At 51.3% G+C, this 19209-nt stretch overlaps 1 protein-coding gene across 1 annotated transcript; it reads left to right on the plus strand.

Moving 5' to 3' along the window:
- The first annotated feature begins 18 nt into the window (after nt 1–18).
- Rab8a (RAB8A, member RAS oncogene family) lies at nt 19–19190 on the plus strand. Its single transcript, XM_027394906.2, has 8 exons — nt 19–178; nt 7373–7433; nt 10342–10402; nt 14046–14123; nt 15351–15440; nt 15832–15897; nt 17099–17149; nt 18008–19190. Exons 1-8 carry the CDS (start codon nt 55–57, stop codon nt 18098–18100), a joined length of 624 nt encoding a protein of 207 aa, XP_027250707.1. The 5' UTR covers nt 19–54; the 3' UTR covers nt 18101–19190.
- Nucleotides 19191–19209: the final 19 nt, after the last annotated feature.

A 19209-nucleotide genomic window follows, 5' to 3' on the forward strand; every position in this document is an offset into this window, starting at 1 on the left:
TAGCGGCCAGTGGCGAGGCGCCGGCCGGACTTCCCGTCGGGGAGAGAGTGTAATATGGCGAAGACCTACGATTACCTGTTCAAGCTGCTGCTGATCGGGGACTCGGGGGTGGGGAAGACCTGTGTCCTGTTCCGCTTCTCCGAGGACGCCTTCAACTCCACGTTCATCTCCACCATAGGTAGCGGCGCCTCGGGGCGGCCGGGGACCGGGGCTGGGCGCGCCCCTGTGGGGCTGGGCTGAGGGATCGGCTCGGTATCCACCCGGGCCGAGGATCCGGGAGGGTCGTGGGCCCTGACGGAGGACCGCAGCGGCCTCCGTCTCCTCGAGGGGACGCCGCGAACGAGGTGCAGACGGGAACACTCAGGCTGCTGTCTGAGGGAGAGGCTGCCCTGGGCTGGGGTCCTGGAGCCTGTCAACTCTCTGTCCTCACAGCAGCCCTCGAGACGGTAATTTTGGGAGAGATCCCCGTCTTACAGAAGTGGAAACTGAGGCATGGAAGTGACACCTGACCTCGTGCATCATTCCCTATGTGCCAGGTTCGGCCTGTGCACTATCAAATACTGTAGTGCTCTCGGGTTGGGTGTTGTGTCGCTGAAGGAGGAATTTGAAACTGAGGGAGGGTGTGGCACGCACTGAAGGTCAGTCTACAGGTGTCAGGGTTGAGATTTGAACCCATGTGTATCTGACTCCCAAATTCGAGGCCTAGCTGTCCCAGAGAGGTGCCGCCTTATACCCTCACAGGGCCAGCACCATCAATTAACCTTTAAGTCAGGACTCCAACCCAAAGTCCTGCTGCCCTCTGCCTGAGGAGTGGTGCTAGTACCTGTCACCCTGGTGGAGATGTGAGAAAAAAGTTCCTGTGAGAAACTAAGATCGGCCACGGCCACGTGCAGCCTTGACAGGACACCACCTGTCACTTCCTGAACAGCTTTCCCCCAGGGCTGCCTCACGGTGCAGTTGAACAGAATTGGCTTGTGATTGACAAAGTCCTGATGTCAAAAATGGCACAGACCTTGGACCTGGAAGTAACTCCTGTCAAACAGGGTGGTCTGCATGCTGTATGGCCCTGGAACAAGAGAATGGTGCCTAGGCCTGGTTTATCCCAGGCCAAGCTGTTGTTCAGTTGGTGCAGTCCTGGGGTCCATCCCCAGCATCCTGAAACCAGGTGTGCTGGTAAATAGCTGTAATGACAGCACTAGGTAGGTGGAGGCAGGTGGATCAGGAGTTCGGGTCATCCTTGGTTACATAGACTGTTCAAGGCCAGGTTGAGCTACATGAGTCCTGGCTCAGAAAGAAAAGGAAAACATAGGGAATGATTTCTGTGTAATGTCAACTAAGCTGTATTGTCTCCCTGACCGGACCATTGTGTGCTAATGTCATCGGAACTCTCCTTCCTGGTGGGCACTCTAAAACAGTCAGGTGTCAAGTACAGAAAATTATACCTGGACTCCAGGTGCTGTTCATCCTTGAACAGGCTCTGACCTTTCTTATGTGATTTGGTTTAGAGCAGATGTGGCACTGTCTGTCTTGGCTGGTGCCCGGGGTGGTTGAGGGTTAGCTCTATACAACGAGTGAAGAGGTCCATCTGGGGGAAGCGGAGGGTTTAGACACCCCTGGACACAGGTGCATCTGAAGCTTCTCCCCTCCCCCCCCCAAAACATCCAGCTTTGGAGTCACCCTTAGGTGAGGACCAAGCAGGAAATGACAATAGCTGCCCACAGGCTCTGGCTTGCTCTCAACACAGACCTCAGTTTCCCGGCCTCAGACACTTCCTAGTCACCAACGTATTAGTTCAGGGTGGTTTTCTGTTTGTTTGCTTGCTTGCTTTATTGTGTGTGTGTGTGTGTGTGTGTGTGTGTGTGCTCTTGCATACTCATGCATATATATGAGGGCTGGAGGCTAGAGGTTGACACCAGAGTGAACTGGTTGTCAACAACCAGATCAGTCACTCTCCTTGCTGCTGCTTTTTCTTTTTTCTTTTTTTTTAATTATTTTATTCGGAAGGTAGGTGCATGCTGGTGCACATGTGGGGGTCAGAGGACAATCTGTGGGAGTCTGTTCTTTCCTTCCACCATGTGGATCATTGGGACTGATCTCAGGCTGCCAGGCTTATGGGCAAGTACCTTTACCCACCAAGCCATCTTTGCTGAGTCTCTCACTGAACCTGGAGCTCACTGAACCTGGAGCTAGCCCTAGGACCCTTCTTTCTCTGTGTCACCAGTGCTGGGATTGTAAGTTGATACCACCATGCCCAGGTATTTTTATATGGGTTCGAGGGATCAAACATGTCCCTAGCCCTTGTTTGTTTGTTTGTTTGTTTGTTTGTTTGTTTGTTTGTTTGAAACAGGCTGGCCTAGAATTCACTGTGTAAACCATGCTGTCCTGGAACTCTTGGAAATCTGCCTGCCCCTGTTTCCCAAATGCTGGAATTACAGATATGAGCCATCCTGCTCCACTGGTTTTGTTACATTTATTTTGTGTGTGTGCATATATGCCAAAGTCAGGAGACAACTTGTGGGAGTTAGTTTTTTTCCTTTCACCAAGTGGGCCCCAGGAATTGAACTCACATCATCAGGCTTAGTGGCAAGCACCTTTACCTGATGAGGTTTCTTGTAGGCTCTTGTTTTACATCTCACGTGTGTTTCTCCAGTTTTTCTTTTTGAAGTACTGGATATGGAGCCCAGGTTAACCACATATCTGACCACTGATCATATCCATCTGGATGGTTTGAAACTCTTGATCAGAAAACCAACTTAGTCCTTCGGGGTCCCTGGGAGACAGCCCTCCTTTACAGTGAGGTAAAGGTAGCACTTGAACCAGGATCTCTCCCTCCCCAAATCAGCATCACATTCCCACAGACCTCTGTCTTCTGGGAAAGTTAATCTCCTTGACCTTTAAGTTACGGCCTCATAATTCTGGAGCCTCATAAAGTTTACAGTTCCTAATTCAATTCATATGTTAATAGAAGCTAGGGGAGCTCCAGACCAAAGTGAGTTATACAGTGACTCTGGACTTTTGTGTGTCACTGGGCATGTGTGACACACTGGGAAATGTCTCTGGGAGAGTCTGCCTTGGCTGCTTAGCCCTAAAATTGTGCAGGAAGGTGCATCTGTACTGGAAGCCAGCTGTTCTCGCTGTGTTCATTGATGGACCAGGACTGAGTGGCTTTTTGTTTTCTGGAAGCTGTGGCCCTGTGGTAGGCTGTTCTCCAGAGCTACATGAGTTATTTGTGGTGTGAACCTGGCCCTGCAGCACCCTGAAATCAGTTCTCAAACCAGTCTCAGAACCAGGCCACTCTCTCGGGGCCATTCATTGCTTCAGCAGACACTGTAGCTGTGTTATCTGACCATCTTTCTGTTATTTAAGATAGGGCCTCACGTAGCCCAGGCTGGCCTAAACTCCCTATGTAGCTGAGGATAACATTAAACTCCTAGCCTACCTGCCTCCATCTTCAGAGTTCTGGGATTGCTGGGATACATCAGCACACCCAGTTTTTTGGGTGCTGGAAGTAGAGCCCAGGATACTAAGTAAGCAGTCTACCAAGTGAGCTGCAGTCACAGCCTGTTATTTTTAAAATTTTGGCCACATTTATTTATTTGTGGGTGTTCCTGTCATAGTGCATATGTGGAGGTCAGAGGACAGCCTGGGAGTTAGTTTTCTCCATCCATCATGTTCGGTCCTGGGTCATCTCAGGCTATGTTGCAAGTGTCTTTACCCACTGAGTCATCTCACTAGCTGTGTGTGTGTGTGTCTGTGTGTGTGTGTGTGTGTGTGTCTGTGTCTGTGTCTGTGTCTGTGTCTGGTCTGTGTATGCGTATGAGAGAGAGAAAGAGAGGGAAGGAGACAGGGAGAGAGGGAGAGAGATGCCCAGGCTGCCCTAGGAGTCTTGGGCTTAATCGTTCCTCCTACCTTAGCCTTCCAAGTAGCCTCAAACTTAATTTGTAGCCAAGGCTGGCCTTGAACTCCTCACCTTCTTCCACCTCCAAATGCTGGGATGACAGGTGTGTACCGCCACCTCTGGTAGAACTTCGGTCTATGTGCAGGCTAGACAAAGGTTTCTGCCTACTGAACCACAACCCTGGCCCCACACCCATAATTTAAAAAGTTTTCAAATAACATTTATTAATTTGGTTGGGGTGTGTGTGTATAGATATGTGTATGCTGTGGCCAATGTGTGGAGGTCAAAGGACAGTTTCTAGGGGTTGAGTCTGTACTTTCACCATGTGGATTATATAGGGATCGCATTCAAGTCATTGAGCTTGTTGGCAAGCGTCTTGATCACTGCCATTTGCCAGCCTGGACAGTGGGTAGTCTGTGTCTCCTCTAGACAGGATAGGGAATCTACAGAGGACCCATGCGTGGAGCTTGTAATCCCAGCACAAGGGAGGCTGAGGCAGGAGAATCACTGTGAGGTATTGTCCTCTAAGTTCATTGTGAGGTATTGTCTTCTAAGTGTAAGAGCCACCTCCTCCTCCTCCTCCTCCTCCTCTCTCTCTGTCTCTGTCTGTCTGTCTGTCTCTCTCTCTCTCTCTCTCTGTCTCTCTCTCTGTCTCTCTCTCTCTGTCTCTCTCTCTCTCTCTCTCCCTCTCCCTACCTCTCCCTCCCTCCCTTCTTCCCTCCCCCCCCTCAGACAGGATCTCTCTGTACAGCCCTAGCTAGTCTCGGATTCACAGCTGGCTACTGTTTTAGACCCTGATAGCTCGACTGCTGACTTTCACTGAAGGTGCGATGGGGAGGCCCCGCAGACCTTTGCCTTTGCTGTCTGCTGCTCCCATCTGCACCTCCTTCCAGTACACAGTAGTTCTGTCTCCGCTGCACAGAGTCTCAATGAGTGCTGGAGTACATGTATGTAAGGTAAGAGTGGACTCTGCTTGTGGAGTTGGAGGTCTGCCTTGCAGCTTTCAGTGACACCCTTACCCATGCTTCTGTAACCAAGACCACATGGTTCACCCAGTTACACTTAGGTGGGATTGTTCCTTTGGTCTCTTGTTAGACCTAAATAGAGGCCTGTTCCTATCTCCAGGAAAGTTCATAAAACAGTGAGGTCCTGTCTTCCAATGAGATGCTCAGCAGGTGAAGGCCCTTTTAGCCAAGTCTGACAACCTGAGTTCAATTCCTGCGACCCACATGGTAGAAGGAGAGAGCTGCCTCCTGAAGCGCATCCTCATCTCACAAAACTATATATTAAAAAAAAAAATCTATGGGATATATTTAGAGTTCCTGTGTAAACCAAGTATCATAGTATGAAAAGGATTTGAATATCTTCAGGCTTTGATGTAGGTAGAGGCCATCTGTCTTGCCCGCCATGGGGTAGGTGCTTATGGTTGTGTCTAGTGTTGGAAGGCCCCCACAAAGCCATTTGAACAACTTGAGCAGGAGAGGGACACCAGATGACTGTAGAAGCAAAGAACATTGCAGAAGAGAGAAGAGCAAGTGTGAAAGCCCTTAGAACATTTAGGATGTGTAGGGTGCTGCCAGAGGACTGGCATAGCTACACGGTGGGCCAGGATCATAGTCATTGTTCTACTGCCGTGAGGAGACACCATGGCCATGGCAGTCTTATGAAGAAAAGCGTTTAATTGGGGCTGGCCTACAGTTTCAGAGGTTTAGTCTGTCATCATCATGGTGGGAAGCATGGCAGCACCCATGGCACTGAAGCAGTAGCTGAGAGCTACATCCTGATCTACAGGCCAGCAGAGAGATAGCCTGGGCCCACTCCCAGAGACACACCTCCTCCAAGGCCACACCTCCTAATCCTTTTAATCCATTCAAATAGATCCATTCTCTGGTGACCAGGCACTCAAATTCATGAGCCAGTGGGGGCCAATGACATGTGGGTTCCAGACATCAAACCCAGTCATGAGGATTGACAGCAAGTCCATTTATCTGCTGAGCTGTTTTGCCAACCCTTAAATAAACAAAAATAAAAAGGACCATCATAACTGACATCTCATTGATCTACCCACTTAAAGCATACAGCTCAGCACCTTTTGGTATGCTTTGAGTTGCACATCCATCACCATAGTAAATTTCAGAATGTCTCCTTGTGCCAAAAAGAAACACCAGCACCTCATGCCTCTCAGCCCTTTATCTTCCCCACGCCCTGGCCTGGCAACCTCGGGCACAGTCCTGGTCTCCAGATTTGCCTGCTCTGTCAGCCTGGTCACTCCATATGTAGCCTTCCTTCCTCTCTGGCTTCTCTCACTCCGCATTGTGCTTTTGAGTCTTCTCCACGGTGTATCTACCAGTGAGTCCTTCATTCAGTTCAGTGACAGAGCAGCATCCCACAGTAGAGACGGTCTGTTGCTGGTCTCTCTGCTTGTTTCTGAGCCCACTGGAAGCTCGGGGCCAAGGCCCGCTTTGGACATACTTACAGTTAGGGTTGTTTGGGGTTTTTATTAATCTTGAGACCTGATGTAGCATAGGCTGGCCTCAAACTCTCTGTGTAGGCAACGCTAACCATGAATTCCTGACCCTCCTGCCTCCACCTCCTGGGTGTTGTTGTGTCTGGCACAATTCACCACCATTGCCCTCTACCCTGTGGTTCTGGATGGAACTCCAGGCCTTGTTGTGCATGCTATGCAAGTGCTCTACCCTGAGGTACAGCTGAAGCCCAAGGCTTGTATTTTTGTAGGCTGGTGGTGGCAGAGAAGTAACAGTGGGACCAAAGAACTTCCAAGTCACTCTCAGCAGAGGGGAATACAGAGGTAGAGAGCTGGCACCATCAGGAAGGGGTCTTAGGAGGTGACATTGAGGCAGGGCTTTGACAGATAGCTGGTAGACCATCTGTACAGAAGAAAGCCTGGATATACCAGGTGTGGTGACACACATGTCTATAATCCCAACACTTAGGAAGAGGGAGGCAGAAAATCAGGAGGTCAAGGTTGGCTATATAGTGAATTTGGTGTCAACCTGGACTCCATGAGATCCTGTCTCAAAAATACAAATAAATAAGTGAACCTGTGCAATGGCTAGGGAGAGAGGCTGTGACCCGTTTGCAGTGCACTGTGGGGTGATAGAGCAGCTGCTCGATGCTTTGTAGTGCAGGATCTGGCCTGTAGAAGGCTTTAGGATGCCCACTCTGAGGCTGGACCATGGCAGCAGGAAGGCAGGGCCAGTGTGAGATGGGCCTACCCACCTCCCATCACCTATCAGCTTCCTTCCAGTTTCCTTAGCCCCCTGCAGTCTCAGGCTCTGATTCTAGCAGGGGAGGCCAGAAGGCCAGAAGCTTCCAGTCTTGTTGGGGTAGAGATGACCCTGAGCTCTTGAGGACCCAGCACTCAGCCGCTGCTCCACAAGCCACAGCCTCTGTCACCAGCCTAGGCTGGCAGCTTGGGACGTGCTTAATAACACCTTTTATTCTTCCTTTCAGGAATTGACTTTAAAATTAGGACCATAGAGCTTGATGGCAAGAGGATTAAACTGCAGATATGGTGAGTGCTGTTCCAAACTTGGAGCAGAGCTGTTGGTGCCCCCTCCCACACATACTGTATTTTACTTGTGTGTGTGTGTGTGTGTGTATGTATGTATGTATGTATGTATGTATGTATGTATGTATGTATGTATGTATGTATTTGAGGCTGAGTCTCTCTGTTCAGCCCTGGCTGTCCTAGAACTCACTATGTATGTAGATTGGGCTGGCCTCAAACTCAGAGATCTGCTTGCCTCTGCCACCTGAGTGCTGGGATTAAAGGGGTGCGCCACCTACACATTGAGCTCCAAAGATGACTCTGAATTCTTGATCCTCCTGCCTCTCTTTCCAAGTGCTGAGATGACTGGTGCGTGTCACATTACTGGTGTGTCACATGACTGGTATATGTCACAGCTACTGGTTTTTGCACTGATGGCGGCGAACCCAGAGCCCCGTGCATGCTAGGCAAACACTACTAATTGAGCATAATTCCTTGGTACCAGGCCCTGGCACACGGTTCTTTTCCTCAGAAGGTTCCGGAGTTTCATACCCAGCCCAGGCAGCCATGCTCTGCTGGCCATTGGAGCCTAATGGTTGTGTTAATGGACATAACCTGTGGGGGAAGAGCTACCTGTCCAGTGAGTTCAGTGTCCCAGGGTGCGCAAGGATTATGTTGAACCTGGAAGGAGTCCTCCATGCCAGAAGCTAGCAGAAACAGCAGAGTCCGGAAAAATACTTCCAGAAGCTATCAAATGGGAATGGAGAGAATCCTAAAGGCCCAGGGCTCAGAAGATAGGCCATAAGCCACAGCTCCCATCACTAGCTCAGTCTGGTGGCTCTGATCTCCTAAGGGTCTTGGGGAGTAGGCAGAGATGGTAGCACAAGACACCTGGACTTTGAATTTCCTCTTTCTCTTTTGTTGTGAGAGAGTCCCACCATGTAGTCCAAGCTGGCCTGGAACTTCAGTCTTTAGCCTGGGGTTCCCAGGTCCTGGGATGACAAATGTATGCCACCGCACCCAGCTGGGAGTTTCCTTCCGAGCCCACGGCTTTACCCCAAAATTTAAAGGCCTCATACCACTTCCTGTTTTCTCCCCTGCGGACAGAACCCAGGCCTCACTTCCTGGTGTGTGGACCTGAAACTCACAAACAACTGTGAAGCTAAGGCCAGGCCCAGAGGCCATAAGTATCCACACTCCTCAGCCCTGAGCATGGCTTCACCACCAAAGTCAGTCAGAGAAGTGTGAGCATCTAGGTCCCCATCACTGGTGTGGACTTGGGGTAGCCCAACATCCTGGGAGGCTGCATCCAGCTAGCCTTGGGCAAACAGACCCAAAGAGCATGCTTCAGTGGGACTTGTGGCATACATCTGTCATCCCAACCCTTATGGGGTGGACAGGAGGGTCACAGCAAGTTCTCGGCCAGTTTGTACTGCACAGTGAGAACCTGTGTCAAAACCAGCCAGGCACCCCTGGGTGGGAACAGAGAGCCCAGGTGCCCCTCCCCCGTGGCATGGTCCGTTCTCTTTAATCTCAGCATAGCCATCACCCAGCTTGCCAATATCTCTCGGGGAGCTTCCTGGGTCCCTTGTCCCTAGCCAGTCAGCACCCCACAGTCTGACTTCAGACCTTGAACCTGGATAAGGGAGAATCCTTGCCTGTCCTCAGAGCTTGGTCATCAGTCATGGCCACATGGTAAGCCAAACCATAGAAGCTCTTCACTTCCAATTGGTTGGCCATGGGGCAGCCTTTGTGCCCAAGTCCAAAGTGACACAGTCCCAGTAAGCCAGGCCACCTGCCCTCGCTCCTCCCATTCCACCGCACCCCTCAGCATTCCCAGGCAAGGGGAGAGTCACTGGAAAGCTGACCTGGGCTGTAATTGACATTCTTCACCATGTATGTCCCCTGCAGGTACCACCAGCAAGTCATCTCAGAACTAAAAATAATATTAAATGAGAGCTTTCAGACTCAGTGACAGAGCACACACGGGGCACTGACTTCCATCCCCTGTGCCATGATAATGTAAGAGTCAAAGCCAAGGGGCCAGCAAGATGGCTCAGCAGGTAAAGGTGCTTTCTGCCAAGTCTGATGACCAGAGTTCAATCCCCAGGACCCACACTGCAGGAGAGAACCGACTCCTGCAAGTTACTCTATACTTGTCCGTGGCATTCACAAACAAATAAGAAAACATTAAAGGAAAACAATAATAAGAATAAGAGAGAGAGGAAGGAAGGAAGGAAGGAGAAAGAAAGAAAGAAAACATTAAAGGCAAGAGGTAGAACTCGACTCAGCACTAGACATTTTTGTATAATACAGATGGCCAGAGCCCTCAGGAAGAACCTGAGCTCAGGGACAAAAAGCCATGTCCCTGACCAGATCACTTTTCCTCTCAGACCTTGTATGTATTAGGCAAACACTGTACCACCAGGCACACCCTGTCCCTTTTTTATTCTCTAACAGGGTCTCACTGTGTACCCCAGGCTGGCCTGGAATTCACAGCCCTCCTGCTAGTCCTCCCCAGTGCCAGGATAACAGGCAGACATGTAACTATGTAAGGCACCTATTTGTAACCCATACATCACACACCCCATGTCCCCAGTGCTGGTCCAGGCATGGTCTCACCAACTCGGGCACCTCCTTCATGAAGGGGGTGACAGAATGTACTGCAGCCCCTGAACTCACCTTGCTCTTCCTGACAGCCTCAGCATCAACTGCAGGGACCCCAGGACAATACTTGGAAGCTAAGACATGGAAGGGGCAGAGGGGACACAATCCAATGGAACATTTGTGTCAGGGGACTTGGAAGGCCTTAGCCTGTCACTCCACAGTCCTCTTCTGTGTCATAGGAACAGTCCTGCTTCCTGAGCAGGAGGGAATCAAGGGAGAGATCCAGCAGGCCATAGATACCACTAATATTCTTCATTCTTTCTAGGGACACAGCAGGCCAGGAGCGGTTTCGGACGATCACGACAGCCTACTACAGGGGTGCCATGGTACTGATTTTGTTACTGTTTTTTGTTGCTTTTGAAGTGGAAACAAGCGTCAGTAGGTAGCAGTAAGAAGGCCTGTGTGATTGGCTTTTGTTTTGTTTTTTCTTGTTGAAATAGTCCCAAAGGTAGCCTGGGCTGGCCTGGGATCAAAGTCCTCCTGCCTTAACTTACCAAGTGCTGGGATGGTAGGTATATAACACTGCACCCTGCTTGTTTTATGTGTTCTAAAAGAGTGTGTGTGAGTGTGTGCATGCGTGCGCGCGTGTGTGTGTGTGTGTGTGTGTGTGTGTGTGTGTGTGTGCACGCGCGCATGCGCGCGCGCATGTGGGTGCACATGCATGTGTGTACATGAGTGTGGAGGTCAGAGATCAGGTCAGCCTCCAGCATCATTCCTTGAGTGCTTCTGGCTTGGAACTTGCCGGATAAACCAGGCTAGCTGGCAAGGAGCCCCAGGGATCAGCCTGTCTCCGCCTCCCCAGCCCAGGGATTGCAGTGCAAAGCAGCATGACATGGGTTTTAGGGATCAAACTCAGGCTCATGTGGTAAGCACTTGGACTTGAGCTATCTCCTCAGCCTCCTTTTTGGTTTGCTTTTTAGACAAGACTTTCTGTGCAGCCCAAGCTAGCCTAGAATTCACTGTGTAGCCCAGGCTATCCTGAAACTCACAGTTCTAGGCTAGGATATCATAGGTGTATGCCACCACACCTGGCCAAGGCTTGTGTTTGTTGCCTGTGTTCCAACTCCTCAGGCAACTCAGGACTCGAACTGGCTTTAGAGAGGTCATTGTGCCCTGACCAGATCCCTGCAACATCTTCACATACACCACACACTCCCAGGCCTCAGACCCAGCACAAGGCTTAAATGGTGAGAATATCTTTTGTTGAAGGATGAAGGAGCACCAGGAAGCCCATCCTTCAAGGGAGGACAAACCCTGGGCTGGCCTCTCCATACTGAGAAAGGCCACATGGGACACAAGAACTTGAAGGCTGGATTTAATTGGGATTATCGTTGTCCCATCTTCTCCACCTGGGCCTGTAGCCAGATGACATGTCCCGCGCGCTGTATGTTCTCGCCGGCAAGAAATACACGCAGGACACTCGGATCCTTCTGCAGAAAAGCTTTAATGCATCTTGAGAGGGGAGAGCATAAGCTTACCAGAGCGGAGACCCTGAACCAAGAATCCCATTCCTTAATAAAGGCTGGCAAGCAGCCGCCTGGGACGTGTTACCCTATGAATGGCTTCAGCTCCTCAGGCCAAATGAGCCACGGGATAGGCAGAGATCAAAGGAATGGAAATTACCCAGCGCCTGTGAAGTAATTTACATTTTGGTGTCTGCAGGCACCATCATTGTAATGGAGGATGCAGGAACGGCTCCCTACAATGACATGTCAACAAACTCACCCCCATGTATTTCCCCCATGGAGATGAGAGGCAGTGAGAAAGGACGGAGTCCCACCCTGACCTGGTCCTGCTTGTGTGAGACTATGTAAAACAGGGCATTGAGGGACAAAGGGGGCAGGAGGAGCAACCCCAGCCCTGATCAGAACTCTGGGTCACACTCGCAGCTTTGTCTCTTCTCTGAGAAAGTGGAACATGCCCCCGGGCTGCTATGAAAACAAATGACCACCTTCTCAGAGTCCCATTCTCCCTATCACCCTGTGACTTTTGTAGTTCAACCTGTCATTTAGAGCCATAGGCCCCAGTTCCTCCCAGCAGCTGTCCACAGCGTGAGGACAGTATGTATCTCATCCCTGTGCAGGCCTGATGCCTGAGAACTCATGGGGACACCTGAGGAGCCTGGGAGCAAAAGGCATGAATGATGACATTAAATTAAGTATTTAGAGCTTCCAGGAAGTGCAGCCAACATTGGAAACTCAATCCTATGGCCTGAAACCCTAGCACCCTTGTTTAAATTAATCCTGTTGCCCCTTGAGAGCACTGGGGGCTGAGTTAGTCACCCTGAGCCCCTCCCTGCCCCCCTGAGTGTGTCCCGAACCCATCCCGTCTTCCCCCACCCCCTCCCCCCCCCACACACAGAGCACCCTTGATCTTAATCTGGTATCTCCTTGGATCATGGCTGTGCCCTGAGTACAGGTGTGAACAGTCTCCTTCAGTGTTGGTTTTTTTTGTTTGTTTGTTTGTTTGTTTGTTTGTTGGTTTTGGTTTTAAGAGACAAGGTTTCTCTGTGTAGCTTTGGAGCCTATCCTATCCTGGCACTCACTCTGTAGACCAGGCTGGCCTTGAACTTACAAAGATCTGCCTGCCTCACTCCCAGCCCAGTTCCTTGTTTTGTTGTTCTAGACAGGGTGTCACTGTATAGCCTGGCTGGTCTGGAACTCACTATGTAGACTAGCTTGGCTTTGAACTCACAGAGATCCACTTGACCCTCCTAGATCCTGAGTATTGGTTTGAAAGGCATGCACCACCATCCCTGGGCCAATTTTTCTCTTGGCAGCATCTCTGTACCTCAGACTTGTAGTATGCCTCTGTTCTGTTTCCTGAGTGCTGAATTACAAGCAATAGCAGCTCATGTTACTTTGTGTTTATTATCATTTCAGTGCTGGGAATGGAACCCAGGCCATCACACATCCTGCTGATTCCTCCTCTTTCTTGGCAAATGTGGGTAGCCTTGGAAGTGGGATTCTGCGCCAGGTGGTGGTGGCTCACGCCTTTAATCCCAGCACTCGGGAGGCAGAGGCAGGTGGATCTCTGTGAATTCGAGACCAGCCTGGTCTACAAGAGCTAGTTCCAGGACAGCCTCTAAAGCCACAGAGAAACCCTGCCACAGAAAACCCAAAGGGGTGGGGGGGAAAGAAGTGGGATTCTGTGTTCTACACAGGACTGTACCCAGTAGCCAATGCCTGAGGAGAGGAGCAAGTAGGGCCTGGGCTGGAACCAACTATGGACCTTAAAACCCAGAGTGTTTGGTCCTATGTGGGCCTTGTGATAGTGGGGTAGAAGATGGGCCATTGTAGGTACCAGGACGGTACCAGACTATCAGAGGACAGCTGCTCTCTGTCTCAGCATCCTCTGCAGCTTAGGGGGTTGGAGGGCCAGGTGGTCTTACCATACATGCCTCAGCCTCCTGAGTGTTAGGATTTTAGGTGTGAACCAGCACTCAGGTGTCCTGGACTTCAGTATTAATCAAAAAGATCTCATCTCCCTATGCCTCGGTTTCTCTACAGCAGCAATGAGGCAGTATGCTCAGGCTGGCTGAGGTTGCCTCCTGGATCTCTTGGGACCTGTGCACCTTGTCAGGCATCCCTCACATCCATTAGGGATCTGACTAGACTGCCAAGGGTAGGGCCTGAGTGCATACCCCAGCCTCAGGTTCCTGCCTGCTGTAAGTAAGCCTGGCACATAGTAAGTATGATGTCAGGTATCCAAAGAGGCACCAGCTGAATCTGGATGCCACTGGGGAGTTCAGGTCCACATCTGCTGGCATAGGGGGCCAGCAAGGCTGGTAACAGAGGGTGTGTGTCAAGGTCTAGCTTGGGAGTCAGAAAAGTCACCATGGAGGTGGGGAAGCTGACAGGCTGGGCTGAGACAGTGGTCATCTCTGGCAGTGGCCATACCTACTCCTGATGGGTACACTGCCTACCTCATGGGGCCCTTCAAAGCCCAAGTCTCTCTTTCCTCACCCAGGGTATCATGCTGGTCTACGACATCACCAATGAGAAATCCTTCGACAACATCCGGAATTGGATTCGGAACATTGAAGAGGTGAGGGCACTTTTTTGCTTCTTCTCCTCAAAGTCAGGCACATGGCATACAGGCAGGGAGTGGGGAATGGGACCAAAATGCCTGCCATCTGCCCAAACTCGCCCTTGGCCCAGGCCCCACACAGTAGTGTTTGGCTGATCTTAAGGTCATCTCTGTTTGGGGTCACATGAGCATTTGGCTCTTTAGAGAGAGAGAAAGAGAGAGAAGGTTCTAGAGCAACAGACACTTGTAATTTGGATGGTGTGTTAGAAACATTTTGAGCTGCAGCCTCAACAGAGTGTGAGCCTGTCCAAGTCCATACTCAGGTCAACAGCTGGTCATAGAAAGAGACCCTAAACTGTGAAGAGACAAGAAGGCAGCCAGCCCAGCCTCCCCTCCCAAAGCTAACTTTGTCCTCTGACCAGCTGCCACACCCCTTACCCTTGCTGGCCAGCTCCACCTGTGGCCCTGATGACTAAGTAGGTGAGACATTGGGTCTAGGATGTCAAGAACGTCACCCGTCTCTAAAGCCACAGAGGAACACATGTCCCTGTAGATCCAGGCCTGGCTAAGAGGCAGGCCCTTTGTTTATGAGCAGTTGCTTTGGGCTTGCTCTGGCTATAGATGCCATCTTGGTCAAAAGAGGAGTCCTGAATTTGGCTTGGGACACCCTGAGTAGTCCTCTGGTAGATAGGTATGGCAGAGAGTGGAGAAGTGTTCCCTGACAGCAGAGCTGATGTCCCTTCTGCAGGGGAGCCACTGGAGGGACTGACAAGGGAACCATTTCTAGGAGGGAGCCTTAGTGCTCATCAAGAACTTAGCTTGAAGTTTTGCTGTTCTAGGCACAGCCTTGTTTCCAGAACCTAGAGAAAGGAGAGAATAAAAAGGTCCCAGCAGGCATTGAGGCTTCAGCTGGCAGTTTGCTCAGTGGGTAAAGGCACTTGCCACCAAGCCTGACGTCCTGAGTTCAAGTCCCAGAACCCACGGAAGGAGACAGCTGACTCCACATAGTCCTCTGTGTGCCATGGTGTGTGCATGCAAGTGCACACACACAAACTAACACAGAACAGTCGGGAGGGCTTGGGTAAGGTCTCTCAGCATCCATTCTGGGAGCCCTGGCCCTGGAGCCTGGTGACCATGGCCCATGGAAGCTGTTTGCAGTTAAGGGTTCAACAGTGGGGCGTGGGCTATCAGCCCCTGAGTAGTCCCCACACGGCCGCTGTAACCCTGATCATCCGTTCTCCTCAGCATGCCTCTGCAGATGTGGAGAAGATGATACTGGGGAATAAGTGTGATGTGAATGACAAGAGACAAGTATCCAAGGAGCGGGGAGAAAAGGTGGGTGCCAGAGCCAGTCCCACCCCAGGGGACCCACGTGCCCCTTCTAGTCTTTTGAGCAGAGGATGACATGCCATCCTGGCTTGCTTGGGATGGAGGAGAGAGCCTGCTCATGCCTCACAACGAGAACTTGGCAGTGAGCTCCAGTTCTGTCACCAGAACCCACCAAGGCCAGGCACACAGCGCCACAGCACGGATCAGAGCTGAGGCATGCCACCTCTCCCTTCCTCCTCTGCTTTTCCCTCCCTGCTTGGTGCAGCACCATCACACAGTGAAGGTGACACCCTTAGCCTGTCCAGACCTATCACCACTTGAGCTTTGTGTCAGCCCTGCCCCAGCTTCATTCCTGAGGGACACTAGGTGTTCACTGTTAATGTGTCCCCTGTTACAGCTGGCACTTGACTATGGGATCAAGTTCATGGAGACCAGTGCGAAGGCCAACATCAATGTGGAGAATGTGAGTCCCAGGCTTCTGGGAGACACGGGCTTGTGGGATCAGTGCTGTGGGGCTTTAGGGGCCTTTCTTTGGGAGGTTCAGCCTGGAGGATACAGAGGGACTGGCCTCTGGCTCAGCGGCCCCAGCCCAGTGCTGCTGATGGGGCCTCTGCAGCGCCCTCTGCTGGGCACTCTGGACACATGTCACTGGCTCTCAACAGATGAAGGGAGAGTGATGCTCCATTCCAGCCAGCCCGGTCTTAGGCCCAGCTGCATTTGTCTCAGCCACACTGCTAATTCACAGCCCCAATAGGGAGCCAGGTCTCAGTGCTGCTCCCTGGTCCTCATGCTGTCTCCAAGGCAGTGCCAGCTTGGCTCCTGGCCCTCAACTTCACATAACCCTAATGATATTCAAAAACAGACCTGTAGATCTACCTGTAGTCCCAGCTCTCAGGAGGCTGAGCTACGAGGATTACCGGGGCCAGCCTTGGCTACACAGCAAGACTGTATAAGAAAACAAAATCATCCATATCACCCCACAAGGTACCCAGAGGACAGTGGACCTTGTTCACCTTCACTCCCACTTCTCCCATAAGCCACCTGGATGGGTCCCCCTTTCCCAGCCTTTGCTGCATCCCTTCCCTTTTCCTGCCATCAGATTCTTCTTTTCCTGTCCAAGCCTACCACCTAAGGGCAACACCTCCATGCCTTCTCCCCTGGCACCACTTCCCAAGTTGCCAACACTGCCGGAGATGCTAAACCCCACCTGCATGCTCTCTCTACGGGCCAGTGGGCAAGCAGACTGACTTGTGTAGATGTTCAAGAGAGGAGTAGCCAGGCTTGGTGACACCTGTCACCTCTTACTCAGGAGGTGGAGGCAGGAGAAACAGGAATTTGAAGCCAACCTGGGCTGGAGAGAATGTCTCTAAAATAAATAAGAGGGAGGGCATTGGCATGTGTAGACACAGGTCCTCCAGACCCTTCTGAACCAGTTAACCACTGGGACCTTTGAGCAAATCTCATGATCTCCTGTGAGCCTCTGTGTCGAGGGCCAACTGACAGGAGGTGGGCACACAGCAGGCCTCTGTCCCCATAGTGCTCTACAGAGGGTGACAGATGGGGGCCTAGTTGGAGACAGGAGGAAGTGCTAGCTGGAACCCTCCCTCACCTCTGCCAATCACATCCCACCACTAGAGGGCTCTGACAGCCTGCTCTTCCCACAGGCGTTTTTCACTCTCGCCAGGGATATCAAAGCAAAAATGGACAAAAAATTGGTGAGTCTGGATCCTTCCTAGGTCTCCATGTGGGGTTCTGTAGGATACAGCTATCGTTGCCTAGGGCAGCACATCACTGCCCAGGTCTACCATCCTACCGTGTGTATGCTGCGTGCGTGCATGTGCGTGTGTGCACATATGCATGTATGTGTCAATGTCAGCCAGAAGTCAATGTCAGGTTGTCAGGTATCTTCTTCATTCAATTCCTACCTTACATTTTGAGACAGCGTCTCTCACTGAACCTTGAGCCAGATGGTTAGGTTGGTCTAGCTAGACGGTGAGCTTCAGGACCCTCCTGTCTCCCCGCCCTGATACTGGGATTAGAAGCACCACCAAGCTGAATTGTTTTGTTGTTTTATGATTTTATTTATTTCCTATGTGTTTGGTGTTTTGCCTGCATGAATGTCTATGCACTATGTCTGAACACGATGTATACGTCTAGTGACCTCAGAGACCAGAAGAGGGCATGAGCTCTCCTGGATCTGAAGTCACAGGCAATTATGAGCTTCAATGTAGGTGCTGGAATTGAACCCAGGGCCTCTGAAAGAGCAGCCAGTGTTCTTAACCACTGAGCCATCTCTCCAGCCCCTATTTATTTATTTGCTTAGTTATTGAGACGAGAGTTTTTATGGATGGATCAATGGTTGATGGGTGGGTACTTGAGTGGTTACTAGGGAATAAATAGCTGGATGGCAAGGATGGACAGATGGATAGCTAGTGGGTGATTGGCTCTGGAGTGGTGGATGCGGGGTGGTTAGTTGGACAGTGGTGGGCAGACAGACTGGATGACAGCTGTATGTGGGTAGCAAGTGGTGCTAACAGTCCACAGTAAGTAACAAGGCACACTTGTGACTTCAGGAAGGGAACAGCCCACAGGGAAGCAGCCACGGGGTCAAGATCACAGTGGAGCAGCAGAAGAGGACCAGCTTCTTCCGGTGCAGCCTCCTGTGAGGACAAGGTCACCGCCATCCTGAGCCTGGCTCAGCCCAGCTGACTGTGCCTGCCCCGGGCGAGCCTCCACCTCCACTGCTCGGATACAGCCGCCCGGACACAATTGAGAAATTGATTATTTTAGTAACCTTCTGATCTTTTCCACCTTCAGAGATGGAACGAGTTAGAATTTTGCTGTTTTTCCTGTGTCATCTGCCAGTCAGGCCTGTCCATCCCTTGTCATATTGCCATCGATGGAGAGAGGTGGGGTGGGAGCATTGTAGCCACCATTCCCAGCCTTCTGTCCCTGCCCCTCTACCATAGAAGTGAGGCCAGCAGCGGTGCCCAACCTGCCTGGCCCCATACCCCGAGCACCGCCACAAGAGCCACTGCAGGCCAAGCCTGACACCTGCCTTCATCTGTTCTCAGTTTTGGACAAGTGGCAAAGAACCATGTCCCCTGTCTCCTTACATGTCAAACCAAAGGGAAGCACAAACTAAGGAAAATCCATGTAGAGGATTTTGGAAGAAGTGGACGGCTCTCATGGCCACTGCAGGATGGGAGTCTGTGGTCCAGCACTGAGGGGACACTACCCACAGCAGGTGACTCCGCCATCACCACCACTCACCCACAACCACTGTCACTGGGCCACCTGCCTCAATGGCACCAAAACCGCCTCCCCGCTCTTCTCATCCTCTGGCTGGCTCCAATCGGACGTTCCTTTTCTAGCTGAGATGATTTTTTATTTTTCCAGATTCCTAACACCATGAAATGATTCCGTCTTTGATTTTCTAGCAGCATACCCAGGTGATCAGGAACCAGCGTGACTGCCCTGGCCACACAGGGGCACCTGGTCCCTGAGACCCAGACAGGCATTCCACGGCACAGTGCTGCCCTACAGTCTGGTGGGTTGTCTCTGTCTTTACCCAATTGTGTTTTGACAGCTCTGTCCTCCCGGAGAGACTGATTGGGACCAGACGTCCTGGCGGGAGGGGTGTTGCCTGGGAGCCCCTTCCTTTTCACTCTAACCCTTCCCCATGCTGCTGTCAGTCCAAGCTGTCAGCATCAAAATCTCCCTTTTTTTGAAATTAAAACCAACGTACCAGCAATAGTCACCTTCCCCTGGAGTC

This window comes from Cricetulus griseus, assembly GCF_003668045.3.
Source record: "Cricetulus griseus strain 17A/GY chromosome 1 unlocalized genomic scaffold, alternate assembly CriGri-PICRH-1.0 chr1_0, whole genome shotgun sequence".
Classification (NCBI taxonomy): Eukaryota; Metazoa; Chordata; class Mammalia; order Rodentia; family Cricetidae; genus Cricetulus; species Cricetulus griseus.